At 42.5% G+C, this 19,722-nt stretch overlaps 2 protein-coding genes across 2 annotated transcripts in view; one reads left to right on the top strand and one right to left on the bottom strand.

Annotated features, from left to right (window-relative positions):
- Positions 1-1,405: 1,405 nt before the first annotated feature.
- Positions 1,406-4,110, top strand: LOC311128641 (molybdopterin synthase catalytic subunit-like). The gene is made up of 5 exons (XM_084160831.1): positions 1,406-1,524; positions 1,705-1,852; positions 2,108-2,261; positions 2,511-2,634; positions 3,485-4,110. Exons 2-5 carry the CDS (start codon positions 1,732-1,734, stop codon positions 3,542-3,544), a joined length of 459 nt encoding a protein of 152 aa, XP_084016957.1. The 5' UTR covers positions 1,406-1,524; positions 1,705-1,731; the 3' UTR covers positions 3,545-4,110.
- Positions 3,664-19,722, bottom strand: part of LOC311128642 (integrin alpha-2-like) — a 43,443-nt gene continuing 27,384 nt past the window's right edge. Inside the window, exons 16-29 of the mRNA XM_084160832.1 lie at positions 14,027-14,187; positions 13,614-13,762; positions 11,556-11,666; positions 10,270-10,355; positions 9,248-9,389; positions 9,047-9,139; positions 8,869-8,945; positions 8,557-8,743; positions 7,528-7,638; positions 7,002-7,112; positions 6,754-6,867; positions 5,929-6,018; positions 5,562-5,678; positions 3,664-5,157 (exon numbers count right to left, since the gene is read on the bottom strand). Of these exons, the coding sequence (XP_084016958.1) occupies positions 5,065-5,157; positions 5,562-5,678; positions 5,929-6,018; positions 6,754-6,867; positions 7,002-7,112; positions 7,528-7,638; positions 8,557-8,743; positions 8,869-8,945; positions 9,047-9,139; positions 9,248-9,389; positions 10,270-10,355; positions 11,556-11,666; positions 13,614-13,762; positions 14,027-14,187 (1,642 nt within the window). The 3' untranslated portion in view covers positions 3,664-5,064. The remainder of the gene's footprint in view (positions 5,158-5,561; positions 5,679-5,928; positions 6,019-6,753; positions 6,868-7,001; positions 7,113-7,527; positions 7,639-8,556; positions 8,744-8,868; positions 8,946-9,046; positions 9,140-9,247; positions 9,390-10,269; positions 10,356-11,555; positions 11,667-13,613; positions 13,763-14,026; positions 14,188-19,722) is intronic.

Raw genomic sequence — 19,722 nt, 5'->3', positions numbered from 1 at the left:
CTTAGTGTTTCTAGTATATGGGTCTTCCCCATATGTCTCAACCCGTCAACAGGTGGCATCTCGCGTTGCATTCAAGGTAAACGCTGGAGAATCTCTTCTCAATCAGAAATCACCTTTACATTTCTATGGGGCTGGAGAAAAGTAACCACTCTCAAATTCAGAGATAGCTGCTATGGATGCCCGGACTTACCATCCATGATATCGAATTTATAGTTTTAATCATATTTTGAGGCTATATAGTGTTTGTTTACATTTACTTTGTTTACAAACATTGGAGTAAAACACGCTTATATTGTGGGTACCTACCTACAGTTGAACTAAGCTCATGAGGCATTTATAAGTGATATTCTTCAAGAATCAATTGGTACATATCATTAATTTATCCAAAGTCCAAAAATGTATATAGCAACTGCAGATTTTCCCTTTAAATAGTTAATTTGACATTTATATCCTTTTGCAACCGATACATATTAGTCCTAGTTTACATAGGCTAATCCTCAAATAGCAATACCACAGAGACATAGAATAAGTAGAGAGCATGGTATAACAGCTGTGAATGATAGGGGGAAAAATGTGGTTTTAGATTTAGATTATGGCATCATTTCAGTTTATTTGAGTCTAGCCTACATTTGTAATGTGTTATGGGGACATCTGGTGGCCTGTCTGTTACTTTTGGAGTGAAAGTCCACGCCTCCTATTTCCTGCCTACCAGTCAGCTGACTGCTAGGAGGAGCGAGTGTAAAGTAAATATGCATGGTAGAATCTCAATTGTATTTACCTCGCGGTCTCGCTCCTCGCCTCCTTCTCAAAACCCATTGGAGAAGAAGGTCAAAGGGACGGGACTTATTGCTATCTCATCCAATGGGTTTTGAGAAGGAGGCGAGGAGAGAGGATGCCAGGAGGATACAATTGAGATTCTCCCTTGGTAGTCTACGGGTCTGGAGTCCAGCAGCAGAAACATAGTAGCCTACATTCGTTTATCAATGTTGCGGATACAACTTAATTCATGAATACCGAGGTAAGAGCAGTTGGCGGTTCAAGAGTTTGTATTTGCCAAAAGAAAACAAGTGGGCTGCAGAATTATTTCAATATTGATCTGAACTGTCGGTGTCTTCATATCTGTCAAAAGTAGGCCTACAACAATTGATGTGTGTTTTTACATTTACAATAGGTGTCAGTGTTCTATTTCGCCAAAAGTGCCGAGCTGACGGGACTCAAATCGGAGACGATCAGGGTCCCCTCAGAACTAACGACCCTCGAGCTGTGGCAAGGCCTTGTCAGCAGACACCCCAGGTAAATACGAGACCCTACAAGTTAAATTAGAAGATTTCTTAGTCATTTAACTCATTACTTTGTTGATGTAATGTATTGTCTTTATTCCCCAGACTATCTGCTGTGCGCGATTCAGTTGTTTTGGCTGTGCGACAGGAGTACGTGGCCCTTGGGGACCAGTGCGTGAGCCTTAGGGAGGGGGATGAGGTTGCTGTCATTCCGCCATTGAGTGGAGGATAAATAAAAAATCAGGTGAAAAATGAATTAACATTAACTCTCTTAATCATGGAAGACAAAATAATATTGCAAATGCATTATTGACCTTTTGAATTACTTTGCCTTTAAATGCAGATTTTTGTCCCCAGCAGTAAATTAGACTTTTTCACAATCTCCACCAATTTCAATTGTATGTCATATGTCTGCTTCTTTCAGATTCCTCATCCCTCATTCCTAACCCAGATGGCTGAGGGGGAAGGGGATCCCAGGGATCTGATTAAACTGACACATGACAAACTCTCTGTGGACACAGTGTCAGACTCTGTCACCTGCCCCTCCTGTGGAGCCATCTCCATCTTCATAGGTGGGTATGGACTATACACAACTCAGCTCAACTACTGTTTTATGTCTATTGTTTTATCAGAACACACATGGTTTTACTGACCAATGTAAGGTGTCATGTAGCATTGAGTGAGTAACCTGTGAAATACATGTGTAATGGAGGTGGGTCGATGAATGCCTAGATTTTAGTTCAGCAGGCTAACACAGTGTTGTGGCACATATGTTCAGTCCAAGCTGAGGCCATAATGCCAGTGATGATTGTGATTCGTTATTTCAGGGACGACGAGGAACAGTTTCGAGGGGATGAAGGTGGTGCAGCTGGAGTATGAAGCCTACGTCCCCATGGCCGAATCAGAACTCAGGAAGATATACACTGACATCAGGGCAAGATGGCCGACTGTCAGGCACATCTGTGTTCATCATCGACTGGGGTGAGCTTCACAAATCCCTCACTGTCTCATTCCTGGTAAACAAACAAACTACCTACCTACCTACCTACCTACCTACCTACCTACCTACCTACCTACCTAACTAACTAACTAACTAACTAACTAACTAACTAACTAACTAACGAACAAACAACTACTTAGTTACTACTGTATGTCGGACGATGGGCGGGGAACTGTAACACTAACTATAGGATAACTATGCTATAAGATGTTTCTTCTTCTGTTTTCTAGGGTGGTGCCTGTGACTGAGGCCAGTGTGATCATCGGCATCTCGTCTCCTCACCGAGGGGACTCTCTGGAGGCAGTGCAGTACTGTATAGACACCCTGAAAGCCACCGTTCCCATATGGAAGAAGGTATGCAGAGCCTGATCATGTAGTTAGAGAAGGTTGCCTATTCTTATTACTGAAATGCTACATTAATACAATGTTGTTACTGTAGTCATTACATTGTTACTGCACAGGTTTAAAATCAACTTCATTTAAAGTGTTTACAAAATGTATGTATGGGTACAATGTAGTACAGAATGGTCACAAGACATAGGGTAATCATTAAAGGGATACTTCAGGATTTTGGCAATGAAGCCCTTTATCTACTTTCCGATGAACTTGTGTATACCATTTTTATGTCTCGGTGTGCAGTTTGAAGGAAGTTGTTAACTAGCGTTAGCGCAATTGCTAACTAGTGTTAGCACAATGACTGGAAGTCTATGGTAACTGCTAGCATGCTAGTAGATACCATAGGCTTCCAGTCATTGCGCTAACACTTGTTAGCATTTGCTCGCAAAATGACCTCTAACTTCCTCCATACTGGATGCAGAGATATAAAAATGGTATCCATGAGTTCATCTGACTCTTGGGAAGTAGATACGGGGTTCATTGCCAAAATCCTGAAGTATCCCTTTAATGATTACCCTATGTCTTGTGACCATTCTGTACTACATTGTACCCATACATACATTTTGTAAACGATTTAAATTAAGTTGCTCATATACCTGTGCAGTAACAATGTAATTACTATACTTCACTGCCAAAATCCCAAAGTTTCCCTTTAAGTAAGAGTTGTGTGAACTTCCACAACTAAACTAATAATTGTCAAGTGACTCAGTCACATGGCTGCAGAGCCTGTCTGAAGAGGACACAGTTTGAATTAGTGCATTAGTTCCACAGGAAGCTAATGCTGTGGGATGTTTTTTGTCTTTGGTAGGAGGTGTATGAAGCTGACGAGTCCTGTTGGAAAGAGAACAAAGAGTGCCAGTGGACATGACAGAGTTGACCTCTAACCTCATCTAGGAGCTTTTCTATGCCAAATATTAGGTCACACACACTGTATCAGTATCTAAAGCTGTCCCTAACAATACAAAAATAAAGTCAGTCACACCTTTATGTACGTAAGGTTTTAATGAAATAAAATGTACCGTCAGTATATTTACAACACTTAAAAACTTTTGAATGCTATAACATTTTAATGAAAGAAGTGGCATGTACCCATTGAAAATATATCTGCAAACTTTTTCTCATAAACATTCTCTCAGAGTTTAGTCTTTGCTACTGTGCGTATCTTACACCGAGCTTCTCATTTCTCTCAATCATGATATAGTAACTTTACAAATAAACTAATTAACCAGTAAGTGCTTCTAATATTATATTTATACTAGCTATGTAGGGAATAAGAAACACATTTTTAATTGATGATAATGTATCTGAATGATACATATTTAATATTGAAATCACACAATAAATATTCTCATTTTATACACATTCAATAACTGCCTTTTTCTCTGATAGCATAACATTTGTACAAATAGTCCAATAAATCAATTTTTACATTAATCTGATTTGAACACAGTGTATATTCTAAAGACAGTGTCTTCACAGTTTTTCCCAAGACAGTTGTATGGCTGGGGTAACTATACAGTGTTGTCTCTATAAAACAGTGACTGAGATACTCAGAGGCAGGAAGTGCAACAGTGAAAGTAGGAAAGATGGGTTGTGGATGTTCTGTTAAAATGTTGATCTTTTTAAGTACATTTCTCTTTCACAAATAAAAAAGGATGCCTCAGCATCAATATGTCAAACCCCTCCCATTGCAAAGTAAAGCACTGAGAATGCCAAATGCCAACATATGATAACCATGCTGATTTTCCATAATCTCTTATGCGTAAGCTATTTTCCATATCCATTTGAAAGGCTATTTACAATATACTACTGTGCTTTCCAACCAATTGCACAGTAAATTGCACAGTAACATCAATAGATATGACAAATTACTATACACAAGATTCTTACCCAACAATAGACTTAAGCCTATGACTTAAAAGCAACAATTATTTAAACACAAATAAAAATAAATACCAGTACCCAAGTGAATTCAGCAAGTAAAAATGCACAGTCGATTAATGACTTTCCTATGGAGGATCCAAGATGGCGGACATAATGGGGTCTTTGTTTAGATGTGTTTGATGGTTAGAGGATCATGACTCCTCCACTCATAAAAGCTGTTGTCTCGTTGGTCCTGAAAGCCTTGAGTCACACTCTCTAACATGCTCAAACAATGTATTTCTGCTCACTCAAAACACTCCGTTCACTCCACAACCCAAACCATGTTAAAGCCACCAACCCAACCAGACAGCCCTTTCCACTAACAAGCCCTTGGTTCAATATGTATGTACAATTCATGTTTGTTCAGTTATTGTTTGTGTGTGGTTGTGGTCTTTGGTCATTATGTGTTCTCAGTCTGTAGGCACATTGTAGTTTTCAAGATGGGTTCTTTCCTGTGCCTGGTTCTCACGCTGCTGCGTTCTCCAGTCCCTCGGTCTCTGCCTCATCCTCCTCAGTGTTCTTCATCAGCTGCTTGTACTTTCTCTGGAAGAAGCCAAACTGGGGGAGAGGAAGAGAGATAAAGAGAGAGACAGAGAGAGACAGAGAGAAAGAGAGAGAGAGACAGAGAGAGACAGACAGAGAGAGAGGAAGAGAAAGACAGAGAGACGGAGAGAGAGACAGAGAGAGAGGGAGAGAGAGACAGAGCGGGAGGGAGAGAGAGACAGAGAGAGAGGGAGAGAGACAGAGAGAGGAAGAGAGAGACAGAGAGAGACAGAGAGAGGAAGAGAGAGACAGAGAGAGGAAGAGAGAGACATAGAGAGGGAGAGAGAGAGGGAGAGAGATGCACACAGACATAAGAGATGACATGGGAGTATTTATTGGTCTTGGTAGGATAAGCTCAGAGCATCTACTGTTTTAAGAGAGTTTTACAGCAGTAAAGTAGACAAAAGGCTGGCACATACCTTCCAAAGCAGGCCAATAACGAGAGCCAATAGAAGCAGGCCTCCAATCACACTGCCCGCAATAACGCCTACAGGCACCTCTCCTTTCACCCCTGGTTTACTGATGGTGACGCCAACCTGCAGACAGGACAGGACAGGAGACAGAGGACAGGGGTCCAGAGACAGGGGATGTATCACACTTACCAGCGGTCAGGCAATACAAGTAGTGTAGCTGTTAATATGCTGTTCATCCTAGATCCAGGAGAGGACAGTGTAGATGTTAACTTGTAGAAAACAACAAACAAGGCACTTTTCACAGCTTCTCTCTGGGTTTCAAATATATTAGATTAGGCTGTATTCAAATGTATTTGATGTATTATTCCAGTACCTTCAGGTGCTTGTGAGAGATGACCAGCAGTTCAGGTTGGGAGGTCTCTATCTCTGTGCTCACAGTCAGCACCGTGGACTGGAAGGATGACTGCTCAGAGACAACACAAGAGGAGAATTAATGAGGTAATGAGAAGACACAATTCAAGAGGAGAAGCAAGCAGTGGTGGAAAAAGTCCTCAATTCTCATACTTGAGTAAAAGTAAAGATACCTTAATAGAAAATGACTCAAGTAAAAGTCAAAGTCACCCAATAAAATACTACTTGAGTAAAAGTCTAAAAGTATTTGGTTTAAATATATTTAAGTATCAAAAGTAAATGTTGTTGCTAAAATATACTTAAGTATCAAAAGTAAAAGATAAAGTATGAATAATTTAAAATTCCTTATATTGAGCAAACCAGACGGCACAATTTTCTTATTTTTTAAATGTACCAGTGGCACAAGCCAACACTTAGACATAATTTAAAAACAAAGCATTTATGTTTAGTGAGTCCACCAGATCAGAGGCAGTAGGGATGACCAGGGATGTGCGCTTGATAAGTGTGTGAATTTGACAATTTTCTGTCCTGCGAAGCATTCAAAATGTAACCAGTACTTTTGGGTGTCAGGGAAAAGGTATGGAGTAAAAAGTACATCATTTTCTTTAGGAATGTAGTGAAGTAAAAGTAAAAGTAGTCAAAAATAGAAATAGTAAAGTAAAGTACAGATACCCCAAAAAACTACTTAAGTAGTACTTTAAAGTACTTTCACTTAAGTACTTTACACCACTGGAAGCAAGCATGTAAAGAATGAGGAGTAGGAGAATGTGTATACTTCTATACTTACAGCAGAAAAGGTACCGTTCCATATCCGTGTGGTCACGTTCACAAAGAAATCGCTCTTTATCCCCATGTCTTTCAGGACACATTTCATAGGCTGGCACGTGGCTGTCTTACAGTTCTGGAAATATCAGAAAACAATAGATGTATTCGGAGATCATTAGATATAAACTGTGACTCTATCTTTGTCTCTCTCTGTCAAATACACACGCACACAGGCATGCTGCACACAAACACACAAGCACACACACGCACCAGATCCTCTGTGCCCATAAGGTTCTCCATGGAGAAGGATGCGGTGTAAGGCTTCTCACTGATCTTCAGAGGGTTGACGAGGCTGGTTACTTCACAGCTCACTTCGCCAGCCTGCAGAACAGCAATAACATTTGTATTCTTATTGGTCAGGTGGTATGTCCTCGGGCTGGATTCAATCCGTATCACTGAAGTATCGCGGAAGATACACGTTCAAATGTAAAGGTAATTTCCAATTGAGCTGAAATATGCAGCGTTTACTGGGAATGCAGTCTCCGACCGCGGGAACGTTGCCTTTAATTGTCAATCGCGCTATAAAGCAGAACTTCAGCACTACGGATTGAATAGAGCCCCTCGTTGCACTGTTTCACTCTGTTTTCTCCCTCCTGAACACTACCCCGCTGTATTCCAAAACAACACTGGCACTGGATCTGGCAGCGAAGACTATTGACACAGAATAAGAGGGCACAAACTCTGCCAAAGCTAGTTATTTGGAGACAAGACAGGTTGACTGGTTATTTATACTCACAGGTGCCGTTTTGACTCCAGTCACATACAGCAATGGGTTCCCTCCTGTTGTAGCGCTGGGCAGTGAGACTGTGAGGTAGGCCAGACTGACTGGGAAGTTCCCTGTCGAAACCTAAAGAGAAGATTAAACACTTATAATTGATGCATCACACTTCTCTTACCATTTCTACCACAAATTGGATGTAGTCTATCACAGTGCCATCCGTCTTGTCACCAAAGCCCCATATACTACCCACCATTGTGACCTGTACGCTCTCGTTGGCTGGCCCTCACTACATATTCGTCGCCAAACCCTCTGGCTCCAGGTCATCTATAAATCACTTCTAGGCAAATCCCCGCCTTATCTTAGATCATTGGTCACAATAGCAACACCCACCCGTAGTATGCGTTCCAGCAGGTAAATCTCACTGGTCATCCCCAAAGCCAACACCTCCTTTGGCCGCCATTCCTTCCAGTTCTCTGCTGCAAATGACTGGAATGAACTGCAAAAATCTCTGAAGCTGGAGACACTTATCTCCCTCACTAACTTTAAGCATCAGTTGTCAGAGCAGCTTACCGATCACTGCACCTGTACACAACCCATCTGTAATTAGCCCACCCAACTACCTCATCCCCATATTGTTATTTACATTGTTATTTATTTTGCTCATTTGCACCCCAGTATCTCTATTTGCACATCATCTTCTGCACATCTATTACTCCAGTGTTAATACTAAATTGTAATTATTTTGCACTATGGCCTATTTATTGCCTTACCTCCATAACTTACTACATTTGCACACACTGTATATAGATTTTCTATTGTGTTATTGACTGTACGTTTTGTTTTTGTTTATTCCATATGTAACTGTGTTGTTGTTGTTTTTATCGCACTGCTTTGCTTTATCTTGGCCAGGTCGCAGTTGTAAATGAGAACTTGTTAAATAAAGGTGAAATAAAAAAAGGGGGAAGTATTTTACCACAGACTGGCAAACCAGTGTACACTGTAAAGTACTCAAATGACTGTGTAGCTGGGTGCATGATTTCTTACCTTCAGAGAGAATTTGAACTCAGGACCGATGTCATTGAAAGTATTAACTGCAGTATTCACTTCATTGTCCATGTCAACCACATAGAAATTGAGATTTGCTTCCCTGGAGAGGGAGATCTCCGAGTCGTAGTGGACAGGGATGGAGATAGAGGCTTTGTTGTCTGACGGGTTCACCTCTGTGCTGTCACTGTAGAGAGGAGACATAAGCACATGCAACAGAAGAAGACCCATAGTCCTAGTAGAGAATACTTTATGATCAACTATGGTTGATACACTGTAACAAACAAGCAAACAAGTGCTGTATGATCCTACCTTAGAGCTTCAAAGCTCACACTGGCTTCGGTCTGCAGTTGATTCAGGTTGAAGTCAAAGTTGATTCCAAATGTCACCTGCAGGGAACAGGGTATTGTTTAGGAACGACAACCCTGGCTGACAGAGAGATAGACCTACACACACAACGGCTGTTTTGTTGTTTGTTGTCAGGTCTTACCTCTTGGTTCTGCCTTAAAGCTGGGTATCCCACCTTGCATAAGAGGGTAAGAGACTCTTTGGTGGAGGTGCACTTCACCTCTGTTCCATCACTCTGAAATGAAACATAATGTTAGGGAATGCTTACTGATAAATAACAAAATAGTCCTCCTATAGTGCATGTGTATGTGTCATCCTAAAAAGCAAAGAGGCTGATGCATACTGGAGGAATGATGAAGGCGTAGAAGAGGTTTTTGGAGAATGTGGCTGTGACTTGGGTGTTGTACGCATTCTCCTTCTTGTTGGTCACAGACACAGTAAAGGAGAGCCTCTTGTCCTTAAAGCTGACCAACATCCTAGACGAGCTGCAAAACACAACACTCATTTTACTCAGAACAATACAGAGGGGGTAAGAATTAATGTATAATTATACCTGTTTGTGAATGGGAAAATGCAATGCTGTAGAATGAAGACACCACAGTTTGATTGGGAATCCACGAACAGATCTCATGGGTCATGTATGGTGTCACCATTAACTGGAGCAGTGAAAATAAAATATGTTATTCTGACTGGCCAAGGTTTACGACCTTACCACTCACTTTACGAGGTGCTGTCTGTGCGTTTGTGTCTGTCTGTCTACTGCGTGTCATAACGACTGTCTGTCTGTCAACTGTGTGTCATAACGACTCTGTCTGTCTGTCTGTTTGTCTGTCTGTCTACTGTGTGTCATAACGACACTGTCTGTCTGTCTGTCTGTCAACTGTGTATCATAACGACTCTGGCTGGGATTCAAACAAATCGCATTGCACTTGACTGTTAAAGGTTATTTATGTTTGAGACACATCTGTAGTGTTTACCACAAATGCTATCTCCGCGAACATCAGGGAAATTGCTTTTAAAAGTCAAGTGCAGTGCAATGTCGGCATATTGGGGTTTGTTTGAATCCCGTCCTGTGTCATTGAACTTATGTAACAAGTTTTAATGTGTTTTCTTTAACCAGCAAGGCTTAATAGAGGAAGTGTTTTCCCACTAAACCAGACCAACAGAACAGAACAGGATTTATTTGTCTGGTCCCATAGAATTTTGGAATACTTATATGAGACATGTCTGTTATTCCTGAGCTCTTGGAGGAAGAGTGTAGGTTGAGAGTAGCCTGGTTTAACCAGACTGAATGCTGTGATCAACATTGAGCGGCGTGTTCAGACTGGTTTTACTAGGCTAGGTTGAGTGAGTGTCAGATTTCACCTGGGAATCATCTCTCCTTTCTTCAACTTCAAGAGCAGCTCACTCTCACACACCTCGTCAGAGCCACAGTCTTTGGAGAATGGGATCTGTTGTAAGAGTTCACATTACATTCTGTGGTATTGGTAATTCAGAAGTGGAGAAGCCTTATCCCTGTTCAACATCCCAGTTCAACCCCAACCGTAGCCTCAACCACAACTGTAACGCTAACCCTGGCTTCATGTCCACATCCCAGTTCAACCCCAACCGTAGCCTCAACCACAACTGTAATGCTAACCCTGGCTTCATGTCCACATCCCAGATCAACCCCAACCGTAGCCTCAACCACAACTGTAACGCTATCCCTGGCTTCATGTCCACATCCCAGATCAACCCCAACCGTAGCCTCAACCACAACTGTAATGCTAACCCTGGCTTCATGTCCACATCCCAGATCAACCCCAACCGTAGCCTCAACCACAACTGTAACGCTATCCCTGGCTTCATGTCCACATCCCAGTTCAACCCCAACCGTAGCCTCAACCACAACTGTAATGCTAACCCTGGCTTCATGTCCACATCCCAGTTCAACCCCAACCGTAGCCTCAACCACAACTGTAACGCTAACCCTGGCTTCATGTCCACATCCCAGTTCAACCCTAACCCTAACCCTCAACCACAACCCAAAACCTAACCCTAGCTTCATGTCCACGTCCTGGTTCAACCCTAACCATTGCCTCTACCACAACCCTAACCCTACCTTCATGCCAAATAAAATAAAATCAACGTTTATTTGTCACATGCACAGAATACAGCAAGTGTAATGGTACAATTAAATGCTTACTTGCAGCTTTTCCTCAACAGTGCAGAATAAATGTAAAGTAGCAAAACTATCAATATACAATGTAGATTAATTAAAGTAATACAAATAGTAATAAAATAACAAGAGCACAATAGTTGATAAACAAAGACCAGGTAATACAATATATAATAAAATAACAAGAATTTACCCTAACCCTAGCTTCATGTCTATATCCTAGCCTCAACCACAACCCTAACCCTAACCCTAGCTTCATGTCCTATCCTGGTTCAACTTTGATCATGACTAGGCCTAATCATGACACTTTGATATCAAATCATAGTCTAAAACTACAAGATTTCCATTCCTATTAACATCAAAAAGGATCATCAGTAACACATAAAGCACAGATCATTTCTATAGACACTTACACGACTGCTAGCAATTGCAACATCAACATACATTTAATGTACATCTCATATTATTGCATTTTAATTGAGTGGTAACTCACAAAGAACTCCCAGGCGGTGGGACTGAGGACATCCAGAACAGGACTGGAGTCTGGGTCCTGCAGAGTGATGTCCACACGCAGACCGATCGAGCTCAAAAAGTCAGGGGCCTCCTGTCAAACAATAAGCAAAATATAGGATTTTTTGTATTAGTTTAATTCATTTGACTACATAGCTAATTCTCATCAGCAGGATCAGAACTATAAGTGTCCAAAAGGGAAACCACAAGATAATACAGCAAAGTAGTGTACACAGTTTTTTTTCATCATACATACATACAGTTGAAGTCGGAAGTTTACATACACCTTAGCCAAATACATTTAAACTCAGTTTTTCACAATTCCTGACATTTAATCCTAGTAAAAATTCCCTGTTTTAGGTCAGTTAGGATCACCACTTTATTTTAAGAATGTGAAATGTCAGAATAATAGTAGAGAGAATGATTTATTTCAGCTTTTATTTCTTTCATCACATTCCCAGTGGGTCAGAAGTTTACATACACTCAATTAGTATTTGGTAGCATTGCCTTTAAAATTGTTTAAACTGGGTCAAACGTTTCGGGTAGCCTTCCACAAGCATCCCACAATAACTTGGGTGAATATTGGCCCATTCCTTCTGACAGAGCTGGTGTAACTGAGTCAGGTTTGTAGGCCTCCTTGCTCGCACACACTTTTTCAGTTCTGCCCACACATTTTCTATAGGATTGAGGTCAGGGCTTTGTGATGGCCACTCCAATACCTTGACTTTGTTGTCCTTAAGCCATTTTGCCACAACTTTGGAAGTATGCTTGGGGTCATTGTCCATTTGGAAGACCCATTTGCGACCAAGCTTTAACTTCCTGATTGATGTCTTGTGATGTTGCTTCAAAATATCCACATAATTTTCCTTCCTCATGATGCCATCTATTTTGTGAAGTGCACCAGTCCCTCCTGCAGCAAAGCACCCCCACAGCATGATGCTGCCACCCTCTTGCTTCACGGTTGGGATGGTGTTCTTCGGCTTGCAAGCCTTCCCCTTTTTCCTTTAACGATGGTCATTATGGTCAAACAGTTCTATTTTTGTTTCATCAGACCAGAGGACATTTCTTCAAAAAGTACGATCTTTGTCCCCATGTGCAGTTGCAAACCGTAGTCTGGCTTTTTTATGGCGGTTTCGGAGCAGTGGCTTCTTCCTTGCTGAGAGGACTTTCAGGTTATGTCGATATAGGACTCGTTTTACTGTGGATATAGATACTTTTGTACCTGTTTCCTCCAGCATCTTCACAAGGTCATTTGCTGTTGTTCTGGGATTGATTTGCACTTTTCGCACCAAAGTACATTAATCTCTAGGAGACAGAACGCATCTCCTTCCTGAGCGGTATGACGGCTGCGTGGTGCCATGGTGTTTATACTTGCATACTATTGTTTGTACAGATGAACGTGGTACCTTCAGGCATTTGGAAATTGCTCCCAAGGATGAACCAGACTCGTGGTCTACAATAATTTTTTTGAGGTCTTGGCTGATTTCTTTTGATTATCCAATGATGTCAAGCAAAGAGGCACTGAGTTTGAAGGTGGGCCTTGAAATACATCCACAGGTACACCTCCAATTGACTCAAATTATGTCAATTAACCTATCAGAAGCTTCTAAAGCCATGACATCATTTTCTGGAATTTTCCAAGCTGTTTAAAGGCACAGTCAACTTAGTGTATATAAACTTCTGATCCACTGGAATTGTGATACAGTGAATTCTAAGTGAAATAATCTGTCTGTAAACAATTGTTGGAAAAATTACTTGTGTCATGCACAAAGTAGATGACCTAACCGACTTGCCAAAACTATAGTTTGTTAACAAGACATTTGTGAAGTGGTTGAAAAACGAGTTTTAATGACTCCAACCTAAGTATATGTAAACTTCCGACTTCAACTGTACATACAAGTAAACATTATTCTTGGTTAAAAGGATGTTTCCTCCATTATAAATTAACACAGTAATTCAATAAGGCCTGATAAAGGAGAAAAACCAGACATACTTCAATCAGCAAATCATCATCAAACCATTTAATATTATCTATCTTTACCTGAACAAAGACCTCTAGGGTCTCACAGACCTCCCCGGAGGAAACCCTGATGTCTTTCTGCATGACTCTCTCTGAGTTCCTGAACTGACCTCTGGAGGTGACACGAGACGACTGGAGCTCAGCATCCAGGGTCAGGTTGTACCTGACAGCTGAGGTGAGAAGTAACAGAGGCAACAAGAGACAATTAGAGGGAGATACGACCATTGCTAGGATGTGAAAAGCCCCTGTCATATTTGACAGTGACACTGTGAAGAGGGAGAGAGGGGAAGAGGAAGAGAGAGAGAGAGAGAGAGAGAGAGAGAGAGAGAGAGAGAGAGAGAGAGAGAGAGAGAGAGAGAGAGAGAGAGAGAGAGAGAGAGAGAGAGAGAGAGAGAGAGAGAGAGAGAGAGAGAGAGAGAAGAAGCAGGGCTTACCCACAGGTCCTACAGGTATCTTGGGCCTGAAGGTGGCGCTGAAACAGACTGATGTGTTGAAGCAGGACACCAGCCTTCCACTGACCCCGCACGTCTTACTCAGGATGCTGACCATGTCAGGGTTGAAGGTTGCCCTCGCTGTCACCACGGCCATACGAGACCTGGGAGAGGTCATAATCAGTGTGTCATAATCATATATCAAGCTAACTAGCTCTTATATGTTTGAATGACTACATCTACTGAGAGACGCTTTAATCACAAGGCAACTACTGTATGAGTCAACTTCAGATTGGTTGATTGATTGATTCATGTATTGATTATATAAGTGACATCAGGAACTACGTAGAAGTGGTTACTAGCAGTGTCAGACCCAGATGGGAATCAATCAATCAATCAATCAATTTTATTTTATATAGCCCTTCGTACATCAGCTAATATCTCGAAGTGCTGTACAGAAACCCAGCCTAAAACCCCAAACAGCTAGTAATGCAGGTGTAGAAGCACGGTGGCTAGGAAAAACTCCCTAGAAAGGCCAAAACCTAGGAAGAAACCTAGAGAGGAACCAGGCTATGAGGGGTGGCCAGTCCTCTTCTGGCTGTGCCGGGTGGAGGTTATAACAGAACCATGCCAAGATGTTCAAAAATGTTCATAAGTGACAAGCATGGTCAAATAATAATCAGGAATAAATCTCAGTTGGCTTTTCATAGCCGATCATTAAGAGTTTAAAACAGCAGGTCTGGGACAGGTAGGGGTTCCATAACCGCAGGCAGAACAGTTGAAACTGGAATAGCAGCAAGGCCAGGCGGACTGGGGACAGCAAGGAGTCACCACGGCCGGTAGTCCCGACGTATGGTCCTAGGGCTCAGGTCTCTCAGTTGGCTTTTCATAGCCGATCATTAAGAGTTGAAAACAGCAGGTCTGGGACAGGTAGGGGTTTCGTAACCGCAGGCAGAACAGTTGAAACTGGAATAGCAGCAAGGCCAGGCGGACTGGGGACAGCAAGGTGTCAGCATGCCCGGTAGTCCTGACGTATGGTCCTAGGGCTCAGGTTCTCAGAGAGAAAGAGAGAACGAGAGAATTAGAGAGAGCATACTTAAATTCACACAGGACACTGGATAAGACAGGAGAAGTACTCCAGGTATAACCAACTAACCCCAGCCCCCCGACACATAAACTACTGCAGCATAAATACTGGAGGCTGAGACAGGAGCGGTCCGGAGACACTGTGGCCCCATCCGAAGAAACCCCCGGACAGGGCCAAACAGGAAGGATATAACCCCACCCACTCTGCCAAAGCACAGCCCCCGCACCACTAGAGGGATATCCTCAACCACCAACTTACAATCCTGAGACAAGGCCGAGTATAGCCCACAGAGGTCTCCACCACAGCACAAACCAAGGGGGGGCGCCAACCCAGACAGGAAGATCACGTCAGTAACTCAACCCACTCAAGTGACGCACCCCTCCTAGGGACGGCATGAAAGAGCACCAGCAAGCCAGTGACTCAGCCCCTGTAACAGGGTTAGAGGCAGAGAACCCCAGTGGAGAGAGGGGAACCGGCCTGGCAGAGACAGCAAGGGCTGTTCGTTGCTCCAGAGCCTTTCCGTTCACCTTCACACTCCTGGGCCAGACTACACTCAATCATATGACCTACTGAAGAGATAAGTCTTCAGTAAAGACTTAAAGGTTGAGACCGAGTCTGCGTCTCTCACATGGGTAGGCAGACTGTTCCATAAAAATGGAGATCTATAGGAGAAAGCCCTGCCTCCCGCTGTTTGCTTAGAAATTCTAGGGACAATTAGGAGGCCTGCGTCTTGTGACCGTAGCGTACGTATTGGTATGTACGGCAGGACCAACTCGGAAAGATAGGTAGGAGCAAGCCCATGTAACGCTTTATAGGTTAACAGTAAAACCTTGAAATCAGCCCTTGCCTTAACAGGAAGCCAGTGTAGGGAAGCTAGCACTGGAGTAATATGATCAAATTTCTTGGTTCTAGTCAGGATTCTAGCAGCCGTATTTAGCACTAACTGAAGTTTATTTAGTGCTTTATCCGGGTAGCCGGAAAGTAGAGCATTGCAGTAGTCTAACCTAGAAGTAACAAATGCATGGATTAATTTTTCTGCATCATTTTTGGACAGAAAATTTCTGATTTTTGCAATGTTACGTAGATGGAAAAAAGCTGTCCTTGAAACAGTCTTGATATGTTCGTCAAAAGAGAGATCAGGGTCAAGAGTAACGCCGAGGTCCTTCACAGTTTTATTTGAGACGACTTTACAACCATCAAGATGAATTGTCAGATTTAACAGAAGATCTCTTTGTTTCTTGGGACCTAGAACAAGCATCTCTGTTTTGTCCGAGTTTAAAAGTAGAAAGTTTTCAGCCATCCACTTCCTTATGTCTGAAACACAGGCTTCTAGCGAGGGCAATTTTGGGGCTTCACCATGTTTCATTGAAATGTACAGCTGTGTGTCATCCGCATAGCAGTGAAAGTTAACATTATGTTTTCGAATAACATCCCCAAGAGGTAAAATATATAGTGAAAACAATAGTGGTCCTAAAACGGAACCTTGAGGAACACCGAAATGTACAGTTGATTTGTCGGAGGACAGACCATTCACAGAGACAAACTGATATCTTTCCGACAGGTAAGATCTAAACCAGGCCAGAACTTGTCCGTGTAGACCAATTTGGGTTTCCAGTCTCTCCAAAAGAATGTGGTGATCGATGGTGTCAAAGGCAGCACTAAGGTCTAGTAGCACGAGGACAGATGCAGAGCCTCGGTCTGACGCCATTAAAAGGTCATTTACCACCTTCACAAGTGCAGTCTCAGTGCTATGATGGGGTCTAAAACCAGACTGAAGCATTTCGTATACATTGTTTGTCTTCAGAAAGGCAGTGAGTTGCTGCGCAACAGCTTTTTCTAAAATTTTTGAGAGGAATGGAAGATTCGATATAGGCCGATAGTTTTTTATATTTTCCGGGTCAAGGTTTGGCTTTTTCAAGAGAGGCTTTATCACTGCCACTTTTAGTGAGTTTGGTACACATCCGGTGGATAGAGAGCTGTTTATTATGTTCAACATAGGAGGGCCAAGCACAGGAAGCAGCTCCTTCAGCAGTTTAGTAGGAATAGGATCCAGTATGCAGCTTGAAGGTTTAGAGGCCATGATTATTTTCATCATTGTGTCAAGAGATATAGTACTAAAACACTTAAGTGTCTCTCCCGATCCCAGGCCCTCGCAGAGCTGTGCAGATCCAGGACAGCTAAGCCCTGGAGGAATACGCAGATTCAAAGAGGAGTCCGTAATTTGCTTTCTAATGGTCATGATCTTTTCCTCAAAGAAGTTCATGAATTTATTACTGCTGAAGTGAAAGCCATCCTCTCTTGGGGAATGCTGCTTTTTAGTTAGCTTTGCAACAGTATCAAAAAGAAATTTTGGATTGTTCTTATTTTCCTCGATTAAGTTGGAAAAGTAGGATGATCGAGCAGCAGTGAGGGCTCTTCGGTACTGCACGGTACTGTCTTTCCAAGCTAGTCGGAAGACTTCCAGTTTGGTGTGGCGCCATTTCCGTTCCAATTTCCTGGAAGCTTGCTTCAAAGCTCGGGTATTTTCTGTATACCAGGGAGCTAGTTTCTTATGACAAATGTTTTTCGTTTTTAGGGGTGCAACTGCATCTAGGGTATTGCGCAAGGTTAAATTGAGTTCCTCAGTTAAGTGGTTAACTGATTTTTGTCCTCTGACGTCCTTGGGTAGGCAGAAGGAGTCTGGAAGGGCATCAAGGAATTTTTGTGTTGTCTGAGAATTTATAGCACGACTTTTGATGCTCCTTGGTTGGGGTCTGGGCAGATTATTTGTTGCGATTGCAAACGTAATAAAATGGTGGTCCGATAGTCCAGGATTTTGTGGAAAAACATTAAGATCTACAACATTTATTCCATGGGACAAAACTAGGTCCAGAGTATGACTGTGGCAGTGAGTAGGTCCAGAGACATGTTGGACAAAACCCACTGAGTCGATGATGGCTCCGAAAGACTTTTGGAGTGGGTCTGTGGACTTCTCCATGTGAATATTAAAATCACCAAAAATTAGAATATGATCTGCTATGACTACAAGGTCTGATAGGAATTCAGGAAACTCAGAGAGGAACGCTGTATATGGCCCAGGAGGCCTGTAAACAGTAGCTATAAAAAGTGATTGAGTAGGCTGCATAGATTTCATGACTAGAAGCTCAAAAGACGAAAACGCCATTTTTTTTTTTGTAAATTGAAATTTGCTATCGTAAATGTTAGCAACACCTCCGCCTTTGCGGGATGCACGGGGAATATGGTCACTAGTGTAACCAGGAGGTGAGGCCTCATTTAACACAGCAAATTCATCAGGCTTAAGCCATGTTTCAGTCAGGCCAATCACATCAAGATTATGATCAGTGATTAGTTCATTGACTATGACTGCCTTTGAAGTGAGGGATCTAACATTAAGTAACCCTATTTTGAGATGTGAGGTATCACGATCTCTTTCAATAATGGCAGGAATGGAGGAGGTCTTTATCCTAATAAGATTGCTAAGGCGAACACCGCCATGTTTAGTTTTGCCCAACCTAGGTCGAGGCACAGACACAGTCTCAATGGGTATGGCTGAGCTGACTACACTGACTATGCTATTGGCAGACTCCACTAAGCTGGCAGGTTGGCTAACAGCCTGCTGCCTGGCCTGCACCCTATTTCACTGTGGGGCTAGAGGAGTTAGAGCCCTATCTATGTTGGTAGATAAGATGAGAGCACCCCTCCAGCTAGGATGGAGTCCGTCACTCCTCAGCAGGTCAGGCTTGGTCCTGTTTGTGGGTGAGTCCCAGAAAGAGGGCCAATTATCTACAAATTCTATCTTTTGGGAGGGGCAGAAAACAGTTTTCAACCAGCGATTGAGTGCTGAGACTCTGCTGTAGAGCTCGTCACTCCCCCTAACTGGGAGGGGGCCAGAGACAATTACTCGATGCCGACACATCTTTCTAGCTGATTTACACGCTGAAGCTATGTTGCACTTGGTGACCTCTGACTGTTTCATCCTAACATCGTTGGTGCCGACGTGGATAACAATATCTCTATACTCTCTACACTCGCCAGTTTTAGCTTTAGCCAGCACCATCTTTAGATTAGCCTTAACGTCGGTAGCCCTGCCCCCTGGTAAACAGTGTATGATCGCTGGGTGATTCGTTTTAAGTCTAATACTGCGGGTAATGGAGTCGCCAATGACTAGGGTTTTCAATTTGTCAGAGCTAATGGTGGGAGCCTTCGGCGTCTCAGACCCCGTAACGGGAGGAGTAGAGACAAGAGAAGACTCAGACTCAGACTCCGACTCGCTACTGTCGTAGTAAATATATAATGTTATAGCTTGGTCTGACTAAAATCTTGTGCATGACCCATTTTGTGTTGGGCCTTTGTATTCAATACAATGAACAAGAGTCCTATCTTGTCAGCCTTATCAGCAGGTGGCTAAGAACAACACCCACGCCATGGGTCTCTCAGTTCTTCCAACTCACGAGTTCTTGCTCTGAGGACACACACACACACACCCACACATACACACACACACACACACACACACACATCATCATTGTTAAACACACACACGCACACACACACACACACATCATCATTGTTAAACACACACACGCACACACACACACACACAAAAATCCCC

This window comes from Coregonus lavaretus (genome assembly GCF_964263955.1).
Source record: "Coregonus lavaretus genome assembly, chromosome: 4".
In the NCBI taxonomy this organism is placed as follows: Eukaryota; Metazoa; Chordata; class Actinopteri; order Salmoniformes; family Salmonidae; genus Coregonus; species Coregonus lavaretus.
Note: the sequence above shows the minus strand (reverse complement) of the source record. Positions and strands in the feature narration are given on the sequence as shown.